The 23,396-nt window shown below is 41.0% G+C and overlaps 4 protein-coding genes across 10 annotated transcripts; 2 read left to right on the top strand and 2 right to left on the bottom strand.

Annotated features, from left to right (window-relative positions):
* Nucleotides 1–372: 372 nt before the first annotated feature.
* Nucleotides 373–5,866, top strand: LOC143217482 (uncharacterized). Of its 2 annotated transcripts, XM_076441822.1 has the most exons (4): nucleotides 373–1,717; nucleotides 1,909–4,581; nucleotides 4,959–5,205; nucleotides 5,272–5,866. In XM_076441822.1, exons 1-2 carry the CDS (start codon nucleotides 1,702–1,704, stop codon nucleotides 3,333–3,335), a joined length of 1,443 nt encoding a protein of 480 aa, XP_076297937.1. In that variant the 5' UTR covers nucleotides 373–1,701; the 3' UTR covers nucleotides 3,336–4,581; nucleotides 4,959–5,205; nucleotides 5,272–5,866. The 2 variants fall into 2 exon arrangements, with proteins under 2 accessions (XP_076297937.1, XP_076297936.1); XM_076441821.1 differs by having other exon boundaries at nucleotides 1,909–5,205.
* Nucleotides 5,867–6,107: 241 nt separating this feature from the next.
* LOC143217484 (cyclin-dependent kinase 9-like) lies at nucleotides 6,108–8,768 on the bottom strand. The gene is made up of 7 exons (XM_076441826.1): nucleotides 8,541–8,768; nucleotides 8,373–8,453; nucleotides 8,115–8,205; nucleotides 7,842–8,008; nucleotides 6,918–7,159; nucleotides 6,702–6,849; nucleotides 6,108–6,626 (listed from the first exon to the last, which is right to left on the bottom strand). The coding sequence occupies exons 1-7, from the start codon at nucleotides 8,649–8,651 to the stop codon at nucleotides 6,318–6,320; spliced, it is 1,149 nt and encodes a 382-aa protein (XP_076297941.1). The 5' UTR covers nucleotides 8,652–8,768; the 3' UTR covers nucleotides 6,108–6,317.
* Nucleotides 8,769–8,807: 39 nt separating this feature from the next.
* Nucleotides 8,808–22,233, top strand: LOC143217474 (uncharacterized). Of its 6 annotated transcripts, none has more exons than XM_076441800.1 (11): nucleotides 8,808–9,048; nucleotides 9,133–9,319; nucleotides 10,254–10,478; nucleotides 10,955–11,152; nucleotides 12,191–12,319; nucleotides 12,412–16,133; nucleotides 16,818–17,233; nucleotides 17,317–17,508; nucleotides 17,897–18,433; nucleotides 18,591–18,848; nucleotides 18,901–22,233. In XM_076441800.1, the coding sequence occupies exons 3-11, from the start codon at nucleotides 10,285–10,287 to the stop codon at nucleotides 20,002–20,004; spliced, it is 6,750 nt and encodes a 2,249-aa protein (XP_076297915.1). In that variant the 5' UTR covers nucleotides 8,808–9,048; nucleotides 9,133–9,319; nucleotides 10,254–10,284; the 3' UTR covers nucleotides 20,005–22,233. The 6 variants fall into 6 exon arrangements, with proteins under 6 accessions (XP_076297915.1, XP_076297918.1, XP_076297917.1 ...); XM_076441803.1 differs by having other exon boundaries at nucleotides 9,133–9,374; XM_076441804.1 differs by having other exon boundaries at nucleotides 8,809–9,048; nucleotides 18,919–22,233.
* Nucleotides 21,050–22,735, bottom strand: LOC143217487 (STING ER exit protein). The gene is made up of 4 exons (XM_076441833.1): nucleotides 22,327–22,735; nucleotides 22,075–22,231; nucleotides 21,763–21,991; nucleotides 21,050–21,464 (listed from the first exon to the last, which is right to left on the bottom strand). The coding sequence occupies exons 1-4, from the start codon at nucleotides 22,445–22,447 to the stop codon at nucleotides 21,318–21,320; spliced, it is 654 nt and encodes a 217-aa protein (XP_076297948.1). The 5' UTR covers nucleotides 22,448–22,735; the 3' UTR covers nucleotides 21,050–21,317.
* Between the last annotated feature and the right edge of the window lie 661 nt (nucleotides 22,736–23,396).

Below are 23,396 nucleotides of genomic sequence, written 5' to 3'. Positions count from 1 at the left end.
TTTAGTCATACGAATATTAAATATTTCACTTACCCGATTGCTCACTCATCGTTGCAGTTGAAGAAAATCTTTCACTGTCGGAGCACTTATCACTTTGTCCTCGAGGTACGCCTACCAAATTGTACCAAATGCAATGTGATTCAAATTGAACAGTACGATTCTAGACGCCACCGTCACCGCCAAGCGTCGCCTCAGTCCACCTGTCGCGCGCGGCACCCACGCGCAGTGTTAGTGTCAGTTGGTGTCAGTAAAGTATACAAAGTTCGGCTAAAATCACCTCGCCCAATTTCGCAAAATTTGTTATACTTTGATTTTGAAATATGAATGTATAACATGTGTGTGACGCATGAAAATTTCATACAGCATGTAATATATGAACTTTAGAACTTTTCCAACACTTTCCTGCCAGTATATACTTAGTTCCTAACCACTTTCTCCACAAACTTAGTGGCGTGCGTGGCAGTGTTCCGATTGAACCCACCGTTTCTCGCGCATGCGCGGCAATTTTAGCCTTAGTAACGTAACCATTTTGATGAAATCGGGTAGCTTGAGCAGACTTTTAAAAAATTATTAGTCTATACATATGTGAAATATGGGAGGATGGGATAGGGAAAGAGCAATGTAATAACTAAGCAAAAGAAGAAAATACTTTATTAAATACTTAAATACTTTATTAAAAACAAAATAAATAATATATATATATATAAAACTAAACAAATATACTGCACATTTGGCTCCTTCTTAATAAAAACAAAATAAATAATGTATATAAATCTAAACAAAATATTGCACATTACATTACATCTGTCTCATAATAGAAAAAATGCGTTCGGCCTCAGCATTTGAGTGGGGAAAAGACAGAACTATTTCGAAAACATTTAAAAATGTACTATCAGCAAATACGTCGATAGAATAAACATATTTAATAATTTTAAAGTTGGAAACATGTCTTCCCAATAACCCCGGTATACATTCCCGCCAATATAACTGTCACAAGGCGTCAGGGCCCTGGCCGCTCTGCTGCGTCATTGTAGATACGCAACTGTCCTGGTCGCGCATGCGCGTGGAACCCACAACAAATTGGCAATATCGCAACACCGGGCGCGACAGGTCAAAAAGTGAGAAAAAGAGCAATAGCAGTGAATAGCAGGAGGTCGTGCTCGCTCTTTCCAATTGCCGAATTGGTGGGAAAAGATTCGCGCAGTGAAAGTGAGAGTTGACTGGATCGCTTGATCGCTGCGTCCCCACCAACTATCGGTGAGCGAGTGAGACAGAGTGAGATATGTCCTCGCGGCGCCAGCGTTGGCTTCAACTCGCCCGTAAGACGGCTCAGCCTATCTCACTCTATCAGTCTATGGCGGCACCACGCGGCACGTCACGTGACAGCTTACGGTGCAGTGGGGGACGTTGGAGCGTGCGCATGGTGCTAGAATGGTACAGTGGAAGGGGAAAAGGAGGAGAGCGAATGCAATCCGTTTGGGTGCCAACTGGAATGGCATCCGTTTGGGTAGCTACGCGACATTGAACACTGAATCGTTTTCGGTTGTTTCTGGCAACGACGGTGGCGTCTAGAATGGTCTAGAATCGGCACTGTTCAACGTGAATTTGAATTTGAATCCACATTGCATTTGGTAGTCTTACTTCGAAGACAAAGTGACAAGTACAACCGAGATTGAAAGAAAATTGTTTTCAACTGCAACAATGAGTGAGAAACCAGGTAAGTCGAATGTTTATTATTCGTATAACTATAAGAATATCCCGCGAAAACTATGGATAGTAGATTTTAACACTAAAACCTACCACCGCCGATCAAATTGACCCCGGTTTAGTTATTTAATAATAACTAAAAAGAACGGTTACTTTTAGGATGTATAATAATAACAATGTGAATATTTTATGTACATATAGATATTCCTCAAGACACGAGTGACAAAAAAAGGGAGAGCAGCGGCAGCGGCAGCGGCGTTCCGTTTAAAAAGCCACGTTTCGTAGACAAATGGCTACAAGACCCGAAAATGTCTCCATGGTTGAGGAAACAGGATGACGGACGGGCCCGGTGTTCCGCGTGCGAAAAATGTTTCGAACTCTATTCCCACAAGTCCGTGTTATCGAAACACGCGAAGAGTATTCATCACAAGATGAACATGCAGAAGAAGAACGAAGACCCAGGTGCCAGTTTGGATTGTTCGGACATAGAAGTTCCGAAAACTGAAACGAAGGTGGTAGAAATAAGATATTGTTTGTTCGCGATCGAACACAATTTTAGTATCGAAACGATCCAAGCGTTTAACAAATTACACAAGAGTATCGTAGGTTCGAAATTACCATCGTTGCAGACCATTAAATTAGGGAAAACTAAAATAAGAGCGATAGTGAAGAATGTGATAAACAAGTCCATAATTTTAGATATACAAGAAATACTGAGAGACAAATATTTTTCTATTATTATCGACGTGAGCATGGATGTCTCGAACATTAGAAACTTAGGTATTCTAGTCAGGCTTGTGAATAACGCACATTTGGAAACTCACTTGCTAGATCTAATCCCAATAAAAGACGCTACCGCTGAAACTATATTTAAATACATTGTAAGTAGTCTAAACAAGTTTTATTTGTCGCTTAGCAAGATAGTCGGCATAGGAGTACATAATAACGTGACGACGGGATGCAGCGAGGCTTTGATGACTAGTTTTAAGGATAGCAACAGTGAAATCGTAACGTTTGCGTATGGAGAGTCAGTGAAAAAACTCCCGTATAACGATAGGTTTGTGAAGGGTTTAAAGTTCTTAAATCCACAGATAGCTTTAGATTCCACTAAACGCGCAGGGCAAATAGAGATTATTATAGAAACATTTCCATCCAAAGTAACAGGCGCAAAAGTGATCGACCAATGGCGTTTGTTAGCTGCAACACCTTCCGCAGAGGAGAAAGAAACGTTAAGTAAATTGGACGTCATTGCATTTTGGAACACTATCGGCGATTTGAAAGATGAATCGGATAACTTTTTGTACGACGAAGTGGCGAAACTCGCATTCATATGCCTGTCGCTGCCGCACTCGAAAGCAGATATGGAAAAATCCTTTTCCATGATAACGCACACGAAAAGTAAAGAGAGAAACAGGTTGAGTACACACGATCTGGTTTGTCCTATCGCGCGTATAAAATTGTATTTAAAATCGAAGCGCATCGATGCTTGCAGTTTCCAAATATCGGACCAGATGTTGCAATGTTTCACTTCGGAAATGTACAATAAAGAGGAAGTAGCACCGGATTTAAATGTTATCTGGCTCACCGAAGAAGTTGTGGATTGCGACAGTGGCAGGGATGTATGTTGAGTATTTGTTTCTCTGTGTATATATTTTATTTTCTTTATTTCATTTTTATTTGGTTGAGTGTGTGTACATTTGTTTATTATATTTCATTGTACGTTATCATGTTATCGTATCATATTGTATTTTATCGCATATTATTATGTTGTCTATTATCATATTTTATTGTACCATATTGTATATTATTGTACTATTGACAACATATTCATTATATTCAGTATTTGGCTCTGCATTTTGTTTCGTCTTCCCGATACCAAACTTTTGAATATATATCCATTGAGAAAGGTAGTTTTAAAACTTGCTATGTCCATTCTTTAAAAGTGTTAAAATATATTATGCTTTATTTTTATGGCATTTCTGGATTTTACTGGTATGTAACTCGGTACTATAGATTTCAACGTTTTTTCAATATACAGTAGCAGGACTGCTCTAAAGAAGACGATAACTTTTTTAATATTGTAATATCAAATTATATGAATTTTTTAAAATTCTGCGGGGTGCTCAAGGTACCCCGTTTTATCGAGAATCTTACTTTACCGAGGCTGAAATCGCTGCGCAAGTGAGCATACGCGAGACGCGAGAAATCTTGCACAATATCGCATCATCGCGTACAGGCAAAATGGCTAGCGCGCACATTACGATTCCGACGCGGAACGAGAATTTGCCCGTGAAATCGAAAGATAACTTTAACCACAGCAAGAAACAAATTTCTCAGCAGAAAATAGTTCATCGCAATCGGAAACTTTTGCGAAGTTTTATGATCGCGACTGTTTTTTATAAGCAATATCGATATCGATACTATTAGGAAATGGATGGCGCATGCGCGGTCCATCGCACCAATTCTGCCGCTCTGAATATTTACTCGAAATACCAATTTTGATTTATAACATAACGATACAGCTAAACCAAATCTTATGCGATCAAGATTTAATCAACGATAAAGTACATATAAATACCCAAAGGAAACTTGAAAGACCATACACTTCTGGAAATACAGGGCTTAAATCAGAAGACCGCTCCTATTTGTAAAAAGTTTTTATTCTAATATTATAATTTATTCTAATATTCTTACATATGTAAGCGTGAAACGGAACGGACTGGAACGGAACCATAGATACTAACGTATATAGTAACGTATACGTTACTGTTTTGGACGCGCATGCGCGAAAAAACCTATCCCGTGTGGGCCACTGATATCTATCGCTATCGCACAAGAAATCCTGGACGATATCGGAACAATCGAAGCACTGCAGTCAGTAATCCACAGTAATCAGTAGTCTTTCGTAGTCAGCTATTTAGACTGACACTGACAACGCGTGAACTAGTTCCTAGTCAGACGTGAGACTTCGACTGGACTTCGACACAATAAATTCCAACTCGTTCTTTCGGGACCTGATGGACCTGATTCACCTGATTCATCATCACTAGTCATAATGGACTCTAGAAACGTCGATGAACGGATCAACATTCTCCGCGAGAAAAAGAATTGCATCAATTTGCAGCTCAATATATTCGAGATCTACCTGTGGAGGCTGAAAGAATATCCTTACTCTTTGAATATCATAGAACTAAACTTCAGACTTCAACGTCTGATGGACGTCTATTCTACCTTCAATGATGTTTACACAGAACTGAGGGCTCTGGAGCCGGAGCCTCTGGACAAAAACTCAAGAAGTATCAACGAGAAAGGAGGCAAAATGGAGACCATGGAGAACCGTTACATCGAAGCAGTCGTCACAGGCAAGAAGCTGGTGGCAAAAGCAGAGACAGCAGAGTACCGTCGCCGAACCGAGATGGCCGGTTCGGCCAATAACAACGAAACAGCAACCTTACGGGAATGCGTGTCGCTCGTAGTTCGTGTGCTACAAACATTCGAGTAAGTCATGAGTTAATAAATAATGTAATACAATATAATAAATATTACACTATGTATGACTTACAGGAAGAAGCTAAATGAAACTTCCTAATATTGCAAGAATATTAGGAAAAGGCCTTTGTGCGATTTACAATTATTCAAGAAAGGTGATAACTACAGTAAAAGACAACTAGGTGATTTCTCAAAAGTCACAACTGCTCGAGGAAACATGCAATACTAAAGTTTGCGTTTAATTCAGTTTAATTCGTCAGTAACTGGTGGTGGAGGTGGTATAATGTTTTTTAGACGGCAATGGGATATCCGGGAATTAGGTTTATTTCATGCAAAACAAATAGTAAAATCATCGTTAACATCATAAATAAATGAATAAAGTATGCAAATTGCATAGCGAAACAAAGATAAATCTGTCAACAGGAAAATTCTAGTGTGCATACCTCAAAAATTGGTAAAAGTCTTTGAATCTAAATGGCATTTCGCATTGTTAGGGGATCTTAGCTATAGAGGTATATTCAAAGGGGAAATAATTTTGATAACGCCAAGGGTCTGTAAACGTTTTTGGACGAAAAATGGAAATCTACAAAGCAAAAAGCATTACAAAATGCATATAAATAACTGACAAAAGGAATGCTGAATAAAATGTATGATTTGATACTTTCTAAAACGAGTACATATTTTTCTAAAAATATCTTATTTTTTTGTCTCAGCTACAAGAGCGTATTTCCACTTATTATTGAAGTTTTTTGAACTGTAGCTTTAAGAAAGGCGTAAAACTGTATAAAGTGTTGCTATATCATGTAAACTGTAAACTATTGTAAACCAGTGATGAGCAACCCACGGACTGCAGTGGGCCAAAAGTGGAAACTTAAACTACTTATTAAGATTGTAAAGATGCTTCCCTGAGGAATTATTTACCAAATTTATTTCATAGAGTACATACTATTAGAAAAATGGCCAAAAATTTGAATAGACACATTCGTGTTATGTTTATAAAATAATGTGAAATAGATATTTCTAGACCTCCATAAACTTACGATTTGTTAAAATGATAAAAGATGAACAAGATGAACGATAAAAAGACAGTCTACACTCGTCCGGAACAAAGCAGAAATATGCTAGAATACACGATCTTGGTAGCCACTGTCAGCCATACTAGAACTAGGTTTTGCTGGCCCTCCAGGTACTTGATGATGCGGGTGACGTATGTGGCCGGAACGTCTCGGCGGAGCTAAGTACTCGAACATACTCTGTGTATGCTGTGCCAACATTGTACTAAGATCACAAGGCATCGGGTCGGTCCAGAAAAAGTCATGGTTCAATGCAGAATCCGAATCATATCTTTTTGACGGATCAAGGATCAATAGTTTATCCAACAGGTCGCAGGCATAAGGATCCTTCAGATATGGCTTCAATCTGTCTTTGACCTATACGAGAAGAAACAGTTTTTACAACTCTAGGCTATGGATAACTGTCGCTGCATCCTATCGAACGATATCTACCTTTCGTTTTTGACCTTTAGGTAATTCCATCTTAGTGAATAAATCTAAATTTTCTACTCCAGGCCAGGTTTCCGTTACTATTGAACCGCATAACTGAGAAATTAATACGAGTTGTTGTTGTTCTGTGTTTCCCTGCATTATAGGCGATCTGCGTGACAGAATAATGTATAGTCATCCATTCGACGATTAAAAATTTGCGCAAATATTAAGACAAACCTGGTCCACATTTCAGCCATTATACATCCAGCGCCCCACAAATCTACAGGAGGACCATAGTTCCTATCGCCGAGCAAAAGTTCTGGTGGTCGATACCAAAGTGTAACAACTGTATTCGTGTAACGATTCGGTTGGCCATTTTTGCTAGCACTAAATGGACGGGCTAACCCAAAGTCAGCCAGTTTCAATATACCATTTTTCGTTATTAGAACATTTGCAGCCTTCATATCTCTATGCAAAATCTGTAGAACGATAAATTATCGTGCAAATTAAATTTGAAAATGTTTTACACGTACAGCTTGTCAAATCTAGCTGTGCGGCTGAATGTCCCCGGCAAAGGGAAATGCAACAATGGTGAACTGATCGTCACCTATCAAACGATGCACGTGGCGACATAGTTCAGTTAAAAAGTAAAGTGACACAAGCGTATTCACAGAAACATATAAACAGTTGTTTTGTATGTTTACTGCCGTAAGAAATAATGGACAGTACGCACTTTTGACGAGGTGTGTACCTTAACGTTCATACGTTGCATCCTTCTCTCATCAAGTGCGGTCTTTGTTTTTGTCTGCGCATTCCTAAGTTTTGGTCAACTGCACAGCTAGGTTTGATAAGCTGTACAGTAAAGTCGCGATCTAGCTCCCCGAGGATCTCCACGATCACTGTCCCTTCGCCTACCCCTTCCACTGGGGAGCATCCCGCGAGGATCCAAGAAGCTCGCCGAGCAGTGTAAACGAGCGATCGGTGTTAAATGCTGTCCTGTTCTATGTTCGGCATCCTTTGTACTTTCGGCGCGGTCGACGCAGTCATAACAAAATAGTTTCCCTACACGATCTCTGTCCCTGCTTGGAACAGACGATGGGAGCAGGATCGCGACTTTACTGTATAGTCCATTTATTAAACTCGTAGTTAGCACACTCTTACCTTATTACTATGAATGTAATAGAGACCATTTAACAATTGTTGCATAACTTTCTTAATCTCTCCTAAATTAAATTTGACATTTACGTTCGACAATAACCCAGCTAGATCATGCTCAGAAAAGTCAAATACAAGGTAAAATGTAGAACGATAGCGATTAATTTGTGTTGCTAGAACAAAATTGACCGTGTTAATAATCATTTGGTAGACTTTTCTTGTCTCGGAAGGACAATCTTTGAAATTGTTTGTAATATTTGAATTTGCAAAAGTACATACCTCGTGTCCTACATATTTCTATTAAATTCACTACGTTCTCGTGCTTCAGCAATTGCAATATCCTTATTTCCCTTAAAGCAGTTATAGGAAACTGTGGAAAGAACGAGTCGTTAATACCTCACTGTATTATATTCTCAAGACAATGAATGCTCTAAGAAAACTGTTAAAAAACTGGAATTATCTTAACACTGCAGGAAGATATAAATAAAATTACGAGAAAACTGTATTAAACTGGATGATATTTGATCGTGTACGTACCCCCTCCTTTTCATTGTCCATTAACACTTTCTTCATAGCTACAAATTTCTTGGTACAATTTTTTTCTTTAGCCTTGAACACCTCCCTGCAGAAGGAAAACAACAAAAACTTTTCGGTCAGGTAAGTACATAACCTATCCGTAAAGCGATATTCGCCGAAGTATGTAACTTGCCCAAAGGTGCCTTGGCCGATTTTTGCGACTTTCTCATATTTGGACGATTCGTCGCAATGAGGAAAATCGAATTCCTCGATGTACTTCTCCTTCTCTTTCGTATTCATTTTTGATATTCATCAGGTAAATATATCTTCTGCAACGAAACAGCATCGTACCACATCGTACGCGAGAACTCATGTCGTCGATCCCCCCCACGGCAGAGTTTTGACAGAACATTTCTCTACATAACCTGAAAATAAAAAATGAATCTCGATCCGCGCGTCACCTAGCGAGAACTGCAACAGGCAATCTCACGCTTTCGTATTGAGATTGAGAACGATCATCGCATATTTATGTCTTTCGAATAACAAACAAGCAAGAGTCTGCTAGTATCGTATACCGTTTATTCGCCGAATTTCGTAGCAGACACGTCGAACAAAATGCGCGAAACCATTCTGCCTAGTAAGAACACATAATTATGATATAACCGGGACCGGTGTTCGAGAATCGAAATAATGCGAGGTACGTACTAGGTATATGTACCGAGTGCGATCAATAAATTATTGAGAAAGTCTTGTCAAATATATATTTGCGAAAATGTTCCAGCGTTACGACAACGTTTACAAACATATTTTCGACCTTCTGGAACTCGCTTAAAGTAGATTCATTCTGTCAGAACATATTTACTTCTGTATGTTAATATCCCATAACCGAAACGTACTCCGGACACAGTATACGTATTGATACGTATTTATAAAGATGCACTGAGATGCACTGAATGACAGTCAACAAGGTGTGTACTATCAGCGATTTTCAAATGTCAAAGAAACCTGATACAATGGTGATAGGTATTGTCTCTTTATCAGATCATTCTTTAAGAAAACACCATCAATTAAATGATTGATCGGCATCGGTATCTTTCCCATAATATCTTTTACTACGAACCACAAATATTCTTACTCTGAAGTCCAATAAAATTTCACACGTTTATTTTTCCACTTGCGTATCTTGCTTTCGCCGAATTTCATCGTTTTCAGTTTGAACCTTCAACATTTCATACATAAATTCATACGCGATCGTACGTCGCGTTTAAGGTTACACATAATTAAAAGTTGTATGTATGCAGCTATACACATTCTCTCAATGTACTCTGAGAAGTTTTTGAAATGCTGTTTCAAAATAACATTGAATTATGTTTTGCAATGAAACGTAGGACTCTTTATATTTCGAAGTGTTTCTTCATCAATTTGCAACAAATAACCACTGTTCGGCGATTAAAGATTCCCTAAAAGGACTGTTAATTGCCATGCAAGAAGTATCTTCTATTTAGGCTGACCTTGAAATTGCTATGTACTTTGTCATTTAATTTGCGGACAGCGGATCTTTATGCAAAATAAAAATTTTCCACGCGAATCGCAAAACAAACTGGAGTGAAACAGACATTTTTACATTATTCTAATGTTTTCGCTGTCTAATAATTAGACTGCGGACGTTTATGCAATTTTCGATTTTTGTAGACGACTTTTGAGAAAGTGAAATGAAATAGAATCTCACTTTCCGTGATAGTAGCCTTTCTACATCTGAAATAAATTAAAATCGTACTAAATTCTGTCCCAGCATTTTTTGAGAATTCCCGAAAGCCATAATTGCATAAAGATGCGCAGTCTGCCAACGATGTATCCGTACGTAAGATTAACATTGTTAAATATCGATTTTCTGCATTAAAGGTGAACAAGTATGAAATATTAAACATGTCTCATGGCTGGAGGCAGGAACAGCAACAAGCGAAGTGGAAATTTAGACAGAACACATCAATGGCTTTGCTGCCATCAACCTTACGCTTCTGTCGTGTCTGAACTTCCTTCGAGCGTGACGTTTAAAAAGTATCAACTGGCAGAGAAGAATCGTATCGTCGCGAAAAGTCTCGGCGATCTGCAAAATAATATTTGGAGGTAAAGTAATCATTTAAAAATTACCTAATTACTAGGAATAACTCGCATAAAAGAAAGCCAGGACCGAAGAATATTTTCTCGGTGAACGATTACGCTATATACGAGATAATAATTATCAGAGAAAGAAAAATAAAATGAGTTGTTTTCGTGCATGTTGTACACAGTCGTATATTACAATTTTTAACATTAATATGTATCATACAGAATATCTAAACGATCGACGTACATTCTATAAAATTTTTCAAACTCTCCCGATACTTTAAATCTGTAAAAAGTCTGTAAAAATTCTGTTATGCTCTATCCATATTACATATTAATTGTTGCATCCACTTGAAGTTTGCCTTTACAATTACGATTATCACTATTGTTATTAATATTAATCTGTAATCGAAGAGAATGCGTGTACAAAGTCGTTTATGCGTAGAGAATATAATAAGCTTTTGAATACATAAACTGAACAGAGTGTTTTATTGTAGAATATATACGGACTCCTTGTATTGTGATCTAAACATAATACACGGATATAATATAATACGAACGAACCAGTGTGTCGTTAAAACCAGAGCTCCGCATTTTTATAAGGTTCTCCAACCTTATTTTATATACGCTAATAATCGCATTGATTGCATCCTTGATAAACCAGGAATTTTTCATCGTATACAAGGCTTCGTGAGGTATCGCCATATCGCTAATCATATGCCTAGAAGCAGTGCCTATGCTCGGAATACATACATATACGATCTTATTTAAGTTCCGCAAGCAATATCTGCATAGACTCCTGCGCAATTCAGGAACATTTATATCTTTGAAAGCATACGCTCCGGAATGTTATCGGTAGACTGCTGATCTTTATGCGATTGTTATTTATGTCGGATCTACAAATGCTATTACCAATGAAAATAGAATTTCACTTGGTACCGCTTTCTTAAAATTTGTCTACAAACATTGAAAATTGCATAAACATCCGCAGTCTAGTTATCAAATTTAGAAAACAGTAAGAATTTTATGAATGTTAACTCCTGTGCATACAACGGACACAAATATTTCTGAATTAACATTCACTGCATTCTGTGTACCCCTTTTGCTCGAATTGAAAACTATTTATTTGTACAAATAATTCGTCTATTTCGATCGAATGTTACGTAGCTTTTAAATCTGTAGAGAGCGCGTTCACTTGTTTATTACTTACTATGTATGCAACATAGGTGTACAGAAATAAGTCGATATTCAATGTGTAGCTGTTATCACATCCTGTCCCATGAATGATTTAAAAAATTGTCAATCGTATAGCAGTAGTTTATTTATTTCGGCCTCGCGGCCAAGAAATTCGGCTTGGTTTACAATTCTTCTACGTCATCCATCCCTCCATCCATCCATGCCTTATTGTCTAGAATCTACGTTAATCTATCCTAACGTCTTACATCTAATATTGCCTCTCCGTCTCTCCTTTTGTGGGGATTAATTTGCGCCGCACCCTGTGTAGTTGTTCTTATTTATTCGAATGCTTTCTTTAATTTCTATGCACCTATACTATTCTTGTAGAGTGTTTTAATTGTACATTACACTAACGAAACTATAAATTACAGAACGTACTTAGCATGCCATGCTGCTTCATTCGTCTCAGCCCTATTTTCAATGTCGTAGAATGTAAAAACACTAGAATATTATTTAATCTAATCCGATAACTGTTTTAACACCACGTACATTTCCAGGCGTTTGTACAGCGATACAAATTTGTTGCAAGAAGAACAGATATTGGTGGAACTCCTATCGAATGTTACTTACGCGTCGAAACTTGTGAACACATCTTGCATCGATGTTACATTCGATATCGACAAAAGGTTACAACTCCCAATTACGATTATTAACACTTCAGAATTGATTTGGTAATATATTGTAGATGTACTCATAAATATTTCTCTTTATGTCAAAGATATGCGGATTGCACAAAGCCAGACCGCAGTCCAACGGTGAACTTCAGAAATGCAAGAAACGTAAAGGAGTACGCTGCAGCGGATGTGAGTCCCACTTTGTCCGATATGGCTGATTCTGGTTTGGAAACTGGTTCTGTAAGTCCACACGAAAACACAGCGTCCGAGAACTCGAGTACCGACTTCGAAGAGTTACAAGTCACCGAATATACATCTGCCAACGAGGATTTCGACAAGATACGCGTCAGATGCACCAATAACAGGGACCAGAAAGTGGTCTGTGACTCGGATCGTTATGATTCAGCGAATAATTACAACAGCACATGCCATATAAGAGATTTGGTCGAGTCGGGTTTGATGGAATGCACTTCGAACGACCACAGCGCCACATGCTCTTCCGTCGACGCCGAACAACCGCAGCTGGATTCTTCCAGTTCGTCCGCGGACAACGCTCAGAAAGCAAAACTGCACACCGACGAGATTTTCCAATATGAAAACCAGGTGCTCAGCGATCCATTCTACGAGTCGGACTGCGGTAGCGACGAGAACGAATTGTTCGAATTCGTTGACCTGGGAAACGGCTCTTCCGTGAGTGCCGACGCGGAGAAGGCATCGACGAAAGGAGAATCCACGGAGAAGAAACCAGCCAGTCACGATTCTTCTCAAGATGGAACTACACAATCAGAAAACGCGAGGCTCGAAGAATCTGACGCGCTGAAACAGAAAAGTTCCTGTAGCACAAGCAACTATTACTTCATCGACGCGTCGACCCTCAACGACGAAGTCGTGGTGCCTTCGAAGGTAACCAAGAAAAGCCTCGACGAAAAGCCGCAGTTGTACGCTTCCTATCCTTCCGACAAACCGAACGACCCTGCGGACGACCAATCTTACAAATTCACATCCGTTAAGACGAGCAGTTTGCAAACCGGACACGAGAGGGTAGCAGAGTTCGAGAGAGAACTGAAGCTGACGGAGTACCTGGAGCCGCTTGCGGACGCGAGAAAGGTGAGGAGAGCCGATTCGACGTCGGAGGATAAAACAAACGTGAGCGGGGAGAGGAACAAGGAATCTTTGGTGGTAGAAATTAAGGAGGCGGACAGCGGCGAGAGCTCGCATCCGTCTCCGTACCCCGACAATAACAAGAATTTGAATAACGATCGACACGCCGTGACGCGCACGAGCAATGACGACGCCCCTGTAAATTTAGTAGGCAACAAAGGAGAGATCACCGAGAAAACCAACGAGCAAGAAGACTCCGAAAGACCGTCTCTGATCAGGAGAAACACGTTCGAGCTGGATTCAAACGACGAGAAGTTGTCGGTGTTGAGACAGGAGTACGAACGACGACAGGGTACCTTGGTATTCCAGAACGCTATACCTCAATATTCGGGACACCGGGTCGACGGCGACTCGTGCTTTATCCCACCGAGCGAGCCCTCGATTCCCATAAGCAATGTCCTCAACAAGTTCACCGTGGACGTTCCGATCACAGCAGCCGCTCAGTATCACGCGATGCCATATCTGCCATTGGACAATGGGAAATATGATCAGACGCCGGCGGATTCTGTCGGGAGTTCTCTGCCAAACGACGGCAAAGCGAGTACAATTTATCCAGTAACGAAAAGCGCCAGCGACAAAATGCTAATGGACTACGACGCCGAGTTGAACAACGGGTCGAGCAGTTGCAGCAGCAGTTTGCCGGTCACATTGAACTGCATATTGGAGAAGGACGCGGACGTCTCGAAGAAGACCGTTAAGAATGTCAAGTGCGACGAGACCACGCCGATTATTTCGGGTGGAGTGAGCACGTCGGACTATTCGAAGCCTACCGATAGTCCGACGGTGCGCCGGAAGACGGAGTCGACTCCCATTGTTTCAGGAGGTTCTGTCATCATGAGCGAACCTGAAGTGAGGGCGAAATCAGCGAGAATGTCTTCTTCGATGACTGCGTGGGTAGTCGACATGAGCGACTGCAACAGAAACGACTCGAAATCAACGGCCAACTCGCACGTAGGCATGTCCCAGAGCTTTTCGAGCTCCGAGTGCGTGAGGAAACCTGTCGCGAAGAAAGCAAGCAGCAACGAGAAGCACGGTAGCATGGGGTTCTTCGTGAACCTGAAGGATATGGACTGCAAACCAATTACTCAGCCGCAACAGCAGCAGCAGGTTTGTCCGCCGCAGAGAAGGGACCAGAACGAAGGCAGCAAGTCCTACTGCGAATTCTACGTCGACATGTCTGGGACGAACAGCGTATCGAAAGCGAAGAAGTTTGAAACGGAGGAACCTACCGGGAAGTCTGACAAGGTCAGCGAGGCAGCTGATAAGAAGAATATATTCTCTATGTTCATCGATCTGAGCGATCCGCCTACGGAAACCACTGTACAGACAGCGCACAGGAGAAGCTTCTCCACTTTTTACGAGAAGCGCGCGGAGTCGAAGTCGGAGGATACTAATTCCAGCGAGAACAGCACCGCTAGGGAAGACCAGTCGTCGAGCGATCAGAAGGCCGCTAAAGAGAAGGCTAAGGCTAGCGTGTTTATGTACATAGAGTCCGACTCGCCGGTAGTTAGAAGAAGAACTTTGTCTTCGTCTCGAACCGCGTTCAAACGGCATTCGTGGAACGTCGATAAGACTCAGGGTGCTAGTACCAATAACGGACACGTCGCGAAAGAGATTATATTCAGGAAGGAGCACAAACGCGCGCACAGTCTCTCCGTGGACCGCGGAGATCTGAAGAAATTGCAAGCCAAGCCCAGCTCGTCGAGTCACTCTTTGAGCGACGCGATAAAACCGGAATGCAGTTCTCAAAGGAACTCCAGACTTCTGAAAGAAGGTAACGGAGCGTTGAGCAACATGGATACGTCCTCGGAGGACGTCTTCGAGTACGATACGAGAGACACACCGCCGAATTCTCACGTCGAAGTGATCAACGAGGAGCTTCGCGTCAGCATAAAGGAACACGAGTACAGCGAGCTGAAGAGCGACCGAGTTGCGGACAACGGGAACGCTGCGGACAACAAGACGTACGAAGATGAATTTTCAGAGCCTTCCGCGTGGGAGAAAACCTGTACGGAGAGCACCGAAGGACAGACGCGTAAGAGCGAGACGTTTGATATCAGCAGCGGTAGCGGACCGTCTCCCGATAGCGATAACCACGACTATGAATTGTCGGAATTGTTGAACGGTGAAGTGCCAAACATAGATCGAGCACAAGTAGTGCCTGTCGTAGGTAATAAGATATCCGAGACGCATAAATCTCTGAACGAAACGATCAAGAAGATCGAGAGCGAGTTCAAGGGCCCGGATTTTGAAAAGTCAGGGACAACGTATGAGAATCGTAATGCTGCGTTGAAGAAAACTGACAAGGCTATGGGACTTAGTCTGAAAACGTCGGCGTCCACCTTCGTTCGATTGTCGGACTTGGATAAAACACCTGTCGCGTCCCACGCGTCGGATACTTTGATAGTTAAAGAAGACAGAACCGCATATCGAATGTGTAACAGTATTCCAGAGACATCCTGGATCGAAAGTAAATTAGTTATGTCTAGGACGAATGGATCGGTTAGGCCTCTACCTAGGAAATTCACGTCGATCATGAGCACTTCCTTGCCGTCTAAACAAAAGTCTCCCCTCGAAGACCTGACGGGAGAGTACGACGGCGAAGGTATTATATCGGAATCCGATTTGAGCAGTATGCAGAGTAGCATGGGTCGTTCCGGGGCAGGTACGTTGTCCAGGTGTTGTGTCAACGGAACATTCTAGATCGGATGTTATTACTAGACTGTGGAGCTTTAGGCATTTATGAAGAAATTGGTTGGGCGAAATATCAATAGTCCAGTTAATGAAAAAGTTGTAGAGGGAAATGGAAGGAACACGATTTTTAACTTTGGGTATGTGTTTGGACTAGTTAGGGGGCACGTAGAAGGTCCCCTTTTTCGGGTTTCAGCTTATATCTCGGAAACTATGCGTCCTAGCGATCAGACCATCCTATACAAAATTAAAGCTGACAAAATGTGCGACAAGATTGATTCGATTCAGTTTTTCGCTATCTCGCATAGTTTCCAAGATATCCGCGTTCAAAGTTCACTAATTAAAAATTGTGTTCCTTCCATTTCCCTCTAAAAACAGTAAAAGATTTTAAAAGATTCAAGAATGTTGTAATGTTGCTTTTAATGCAACAAAGTCGTTAAGGGATAAAATCAATTTTTATGTTATTCCTGCGGCTCACAATCAATGCAAAACATTTCTATTTTGAATAAAGATCTGCAGTCTAGTTATTATTAGGTTCGGTTAAGTTACTCTGTTCGAATTCAATCAATGAAAATTCGAACCTGTTTGCAAGGTGCTCGATCACATCCCTAGTTATCACAGCCACTTAAAAAAATGTTTACTACCGTATTCTTTTCAGAAGGGAGCACGGAGGAAACGGAAACGTCGAGTCTAGCGGGAGGAAGGCCGTACAACAGATTGGGCGAAGATTTATTGAGGATGTTTTTGGAAGAAATTAATCCGGATGTTATTGTCGATGTAGCTGGTCGTCGCATAAGAGCACACAAATGTATATTGAGTTCGCGTTGTCAATACTTTGCAGCAATTCTTAGCGGAGGATGGATTGAAAGCGCGGGGAACGTGATTTCCCTGCAAGGATATTCTTACGATGCTGTACATTTTGCGTTGTGCCACATTTATAGCGGGGAAAGTAACATACCGGATTCTATAAGTATAGTAGAATTAGCGACCTTGGCTGACATGTTATGCTTGGAGGGTCTCAAAGAAGTTATAGGTTATACGCTGAAAGTGAAATATTGCCATCTCTTTCACAAGGTATCTACGATACACTTATGTTTTACGATTATGTAGTTTGTAACTATTCGTCCCTTGATTATATCTGTGCTCTGGTATTATAGCCTTGTCAAATATGCGCCGTGGGTGTCCTGGAGTGCATGCCTCTGGCAGCAGCTTATGGTCTGGACGAGGTGTACCGAAAATCTCTTCGCTGGGTCACAAGACATTTTGTACGAATATGGCCATGCAAAGCATTCGCGACGCTTCCGAGAGAACTGATGGAAAAATGTTATCATCAGCATATTGTGCACATGGTATGCAGTATTTAATACGATATTGTACAGTAATGTCCCATTCTAAGTCCGCCGGAGGAGACCACTCTATGTCACTTTGTCTATCCATTCCACTGGGGGACATACCCCGCTTTTTTTTCGATCTATGTCACAACCACGGTGTATTTATTATAGAGGTGTTATGACTAAAGCACCTCTGTAAGGTTGACGTTTTGTGATAGACAGAGGTTAATTCGTACATGAAAACCGTAGTGTTGACTAGTATTCCATCTGGCGGCCACCAGAGAACTAACCTCTATCTATCACACCTTTCCGAGAGACATAATTGACTCAGAATGGGACACTACTGTACGTTTTGTGAAATGTTCGAGGCGTTAATAATCGTTATACTTTCGTTAAAAAATATTAGTCGACGGACAACGTGCTTCAAACTATGATGGACTGCGACAAACTCCTCGCAACCCTGCCAAACGTTCGCTGGGCGGAGCCAGTGTTCAGGATGGTTTCGAATCTGTTGGAAACGGCGGTGAAGTTCTTATCAGATAATTTCTCAGGGGTACTGGGCAACGAAAATTTTCAGTCTCTCGGTCGAGAGTTGACATGGAACATCAGCCGGCTGGAGGATAATTTTTTGGCTGCTGCGGAACACTTGCCTCCCGAACAAGCTTGTAAAAGTTACTCGAAGTTGCATAAAATGTTGGCTTCGGTCCAAATGGACGAAGCACAGGAGAAAATCAAGTGGGGTCCCTTATTCGTTGACTTTTTAAAGAAAATACAAAGTCGCGTGGAGAAGTGCTTGGTCAGAGACGCGGCTCGAGCAGCGAGAACAACGACATGGTTAAAAATGGATCTAGAACTACGACGTAGAATACAAGAGCTGGCTTGTCTTGTTATTCTACCTCACGAAACTGCGAAACGTCAGTCGAGGCATTCTAATTTCGTCAAAGTAAATGATAACACATGTAACTTACAGACAGGGCCGGCCATCTGGGGGGGTGCGGCGGATGCTATGCACCGGGGCCCCGCGATTGAGAGGGCCGGCCCTATTTACAGAATACCTTTCATTATCGAATTGTTTCACATGAACTATTTATTTCTCGTAGGAACCTAAAATAGCGACGAATCGGTCAGCGACGAACCGTAGTTTGGATTTGAAGCGTGTCAAAATGGTTATATCCAAGCATAACGATAAAACTTTGAAGCAAATGGTAGTAGCTGTCCAGCAACCGAAGAAAGTACTTAACAAGCCTAAGAGCGATCCGTTGGAACGGAAAGTGCAAGAAGAAAAACCACCTCCTCCAGCTCCTCCTACAGTTCCTACAGAAACAACAAGACCGAAGTCGTGGCCGAATAAAATCGAAGTAATTTGTTTTCATAGTTTGATCTATCTAAGATAAAAGCATCCATGTGAAGTTCTCCGAAAATTTTCAGGTAAAATCGAGGTACTTGGAGCCTAGGAATAAATCCGTACCGAAAGACACCGTGCAACCGCCGCAGCCGGAAAAGGTGTTGGTCCCGCAACGACGAAAGATAATGATTTCATCATCGGACTCGTCTCGAACGTCTAGTCCCGCCATGAAGCGAGCTACCGATAAAAAGCCGCTGACCAAGATCAAACTACGTATAAAGAAGGACGTGAAAGCTCTGTCCTCGGACAGTTTAACCGACCCTAATTCAAGTAAACCGAACAACAAGAAGGACTCGGTGAGCAAAAGTTGCGGCATCACGCGTCCGGAATCGCCGTCGTTCAAACAGAAGAACGCCGAGATAGGATTGTCCGTGGATTCGCTGGCGGAATCTAAGAACAAGCCTGCCACGGCTGCGAAAAAGAAAACCACTAAAATGGATACTTCGATGTCTACGGATAGTCTAATGACCGAGATTACGACTACGCCTAAATCGACGGTATCCAACAAATTATCGACGCCTTTAGGGAAGGCGCTGAGCAAAACGCAAGCTTACTACAAGGTAAAGACTAGTTCGCCACCTACGCAGCAAAGAAGTCCGCTGACGGCAACTCGAAGGCCGCTGAAATCATTGGAGAGCTCGACCGCAGCTAGCAGAAGCAGAGCAGCAGCCATAAGCGCTTATCACGGCTCGCCTAGCTTGCGAAGAAACCTTCTGGACGCCGCGAAGACGCCGGATATCCCAAGTAAGTCATTGAACAACGTGTCTAGCAAAGCCGCGAGTGCGCGTCCGGTTGCGCAGTCCGCGATTGGTCATCCTAATCTGAAACGAGAAAAGAAAGAAGGATTGCCGAATCAACAGGGCTCCGAAAGCCCTAGCAAAAGATCTTCCCCGATATCATCCGGCGCTTACAAAGCAAACAAATCTGCGGTTACCAATAAAAGGACGGCCAACAATAAGGCCCCGAGCGACGAGAAGGTCAAAAACAAGTGCCATAACGGGGAAGTCGCGAAGCAGCCTACGGTGGGCTCCAGGTCCGGCACCTTTCTAAAAGACGAGCCTACGATACTTAAGAAGGCGGATATTAAATCTTCTCAGATCAATACTTAAGTTTATAGACTCCGCCGCTGTGTATGTTTCCGTGGGTACACACTCTGCACCGTTAGATTTACAAATTATACATATAAATATGTCGGAACGAGAACTCATCATCTGTAATTGCAAACGTGATAATTCCAACTGCGAATATTCGTATATACTATATGTAAAGATAGAATTACATATTATAATTTTAATTTAACGTAAGTTGCAGTTGACACGATCTTTCGGAAGATACAGATATTTAAAATAATGCATTTATTAGATATATAGAGAACGTGCTATGATTTTGTTGTAACGTTAAAGATACCTATGAACGAGATATGGCACTAGGGACACACGACCTTCGAATCAAATCGCTTTTTTCAACTATCCGGTCTCTGACAGAGGGAATAGAGTCTTCTTCAAGATTTGTTGATGTGAATGGAAAAAGGGGTGAGAACTCATGATTGATCGAGTCATTAAGTTACAGAAGGATAGCGAAACCAGGACTATTTTCATTTACGAAAGAGCTAACATTCTCTCCAGGTCAGGGTCATTTTGTCTGCATCTACGAATTGACTGCTTTGAGGTTATATTTTTCACGAACACAGGGCAGGCTTCACGAGGCAATATCCCCCCAGTCTTCACTTCGAGATCGATGGTATTCGGTTCGTTATACGTTGGCAACTATATTGATAAAAACTATCACGTTTGATCGCAAGTGCAGCTATTTAGCTTAAACGGTCCCACCCAATTTTCAACCGATGTGCGCATTAATATGTCATAGTATTAACACACTACGTACTCGTAGATCGTAGATCTAACATGGCCAGTTAGATAATATTTAGATAGATCTTTCTTTCTCTTCCATGCTAAAAAAAGAAAAGCCATATCACCCGAAAATTATTTCGTAGACTCATTTAACTTGTTTAACCGGTTGCAGTATATAGCGTATATATATACGTAAAGTACATCCTCTTGTCTTACCATTTATAATGTTGCCATCTTACTAATTCTGATCATAGGTAGAACTCTCTGTTTACCCTCCGGTGAGCCTGATTAATGAATTATAATGTAGTTATTGTATTTATTTATTATTACATTTATATATCTATATTTTGCAATGTACATTTCTATGCAATATTTGTATCTAGTCATTTATATATTTTAAATATTTACTTTTATGTAATGTTAATAAACAATTCGATATAATGTTAAAAAAAAACATCGTCTCTAACTCTCTCTCTCTCTCTCTGGATTGTTTTTTCTCATTTTGTCTCTGCATTTATATACATATTGTATTCAGACTGTTTTTTTAATACTGAACAATGTACAACTCATTTTTACATGTCCAACAGTGTGCCTCTCGGTCTTGCCCTCTTTTGATCAGCTTCGGGCGGAGGCATGGTCTTTCGTTTGTTCATTCCTTTCCTCTCTAATTGTTTTTCAATTATTCTCGCATTGTTAGCATACGAATCCGCAACCTCTCTCTGGAAATATCAATGCATGGGTCACAGTACAAAAACACATCATGTCTCCAAGATCATAGTAGAAGACGATTGGACCGACAGTAACTTCTGTCGACACGTTTTCATTGACAATTGGACCGACAGTAACTTCCGTCGACACTATGTTTTCATTTACAGGGTCAAATCGTCGACGAATGTCTTCATCGACACAGTTTCGCCGACCCTAACACGGTCAAATCGTCAATGAAAACAGTGTTGGTGAAACGAGTTGTCGACCAACCCAGGGTAACCCGATTTTTGAGACCTGTATAATACTTACAGCTTCAATCTCGTCCTCTTCCTCGTCGATAGTAGAAACAGTAACGGAACTGAATTTTCCCATATTTTTTGTATGTTTCGTCACCATTATCTTCTTGGGTTTCTCGATAGCAACTTGATTGTATATGTCCGTCATAGGACCCTCGCCAGAACTTTTAATTACAGCACCCTTCACGATAAACACAACATTTGTTCCTTGATCGTGTTTGTAATATAGGAAAAGTCCACACCTACGATACACACATGCAATTAGTTTTTCAAATACTTGCACACACGTAAGGAAACACAGTACTATTACGAAATCAATTCTTACTTTTTACATTTTTGACGATATTGTTTTTCTATGCCCTCGGTACGTTTCAAATAGACGATTTCATCCTGCTCGCAAGTCATTTTATGAGCATGTTTACTTCCGTCGATGACTCGTGCACCGTCTCTCTTTCTCAACGGCAATTTGTCTATTGCACAATCTGTACGAAGAACGAGCAAATTAGATTTATTACTGTATCTATAATTACGAAGAATAAAGTGGAAATGTAAATAATAAAGGAAAGCGAAACCTAACCTAAAATCAATGTCATTTGCCCGCATAAACAGTAATAAATATGTAGCGGTTTTTCCTCACTGTATTCTTCTTGGTCCTTGGTGTCGGAACATATTATGCTCCTTGACACTACTTTCGGCATTTTTATTTGATATTATACCGTCAAAATACAAGTTTGAAACACAATCGTATCATATCGTGTTGACAGATTTGTTTTCAACACAGAATCGAACTGAACCGAACAAGGACTGAGCTGGACTGAGCCGTAAAGTAAATTTATGAGTGAGAGGGGAGAGGAGTATTGCTGTGTCAGCGGTCGGGATTTTTTACTGCCATCATGTTTTTTTTTATTAATATCTACAGTAACAACAAAAATATAAAGGGCTAAAAGTATAATTGTCATACGGTCGCCATGTTGTGTGGTTAAACTAGTGCTGCCATCTATTTCAGTGATGGTAGGTAAGGCGCTTTTTTCGCGCATGCGCGACTATTCTAACCTCAGACGGCCTCAGTCATGTACGAAGATCGGGTACCTTCGGCACCTCGCTAATTTTGCATAATTTCATAATGCTGGCGTCAAGACGAATCCAACGACCTACTTTTTTATGACCCTGAGCCCATAAATAACGCTGCAATATTTTATTCCCGTTTTTCGGCCCACTGTGTGACAGCGGTGCGGCGCGGCGTAGGCGTAGGTGGGCGTAGGGCGCCGCCGAGCAGTTCCCCACAAACTTCGGACGTAGATACGGTCTTGACGAAACTCGCGCATGCGCGAAAAAAGCGCCTTACCTACCATCACTGAATCTATTTGACGTCGCGGCAACATTTAAAATGTACAATTGAATCGCGTATATTCTAAATCAATTGTGACTTGTGTGATAATATTGTTTCTACGTATTTGTTATAATAAAGGATGTGTTTTGAAAAATTATCAATGCTTCTATGAGGAATGTATAAAGTTTCGAATTGTAGGATCAATAACAACACGATATATTTAATGGCCAGAAAACAATTGTTTTCCTGGCTAATGTTTAAAGGATATCCTGTTTAATGTTTTCGATTTCAGATGATCAAAATAGAAATATTTTAAT

Source organism: Lasioglossum baleicum, chromosome 17 (assembly GCF_051020765.1).
Source record: "Lasioglossum baleicum chromosome 17, iyLasBale1, whole genome shotgun sequence".
NCBI lineage: Eukaryota > Metazoa > Arthropoda > Insecta > Hymenoptera > Halictidae > Lasioglossum > Lasioglossum baleicum.
Note: the sequence above shows the minus strand (reverse complement) of the source record. Positions and strands in the feature narration are given on the sequence as shown.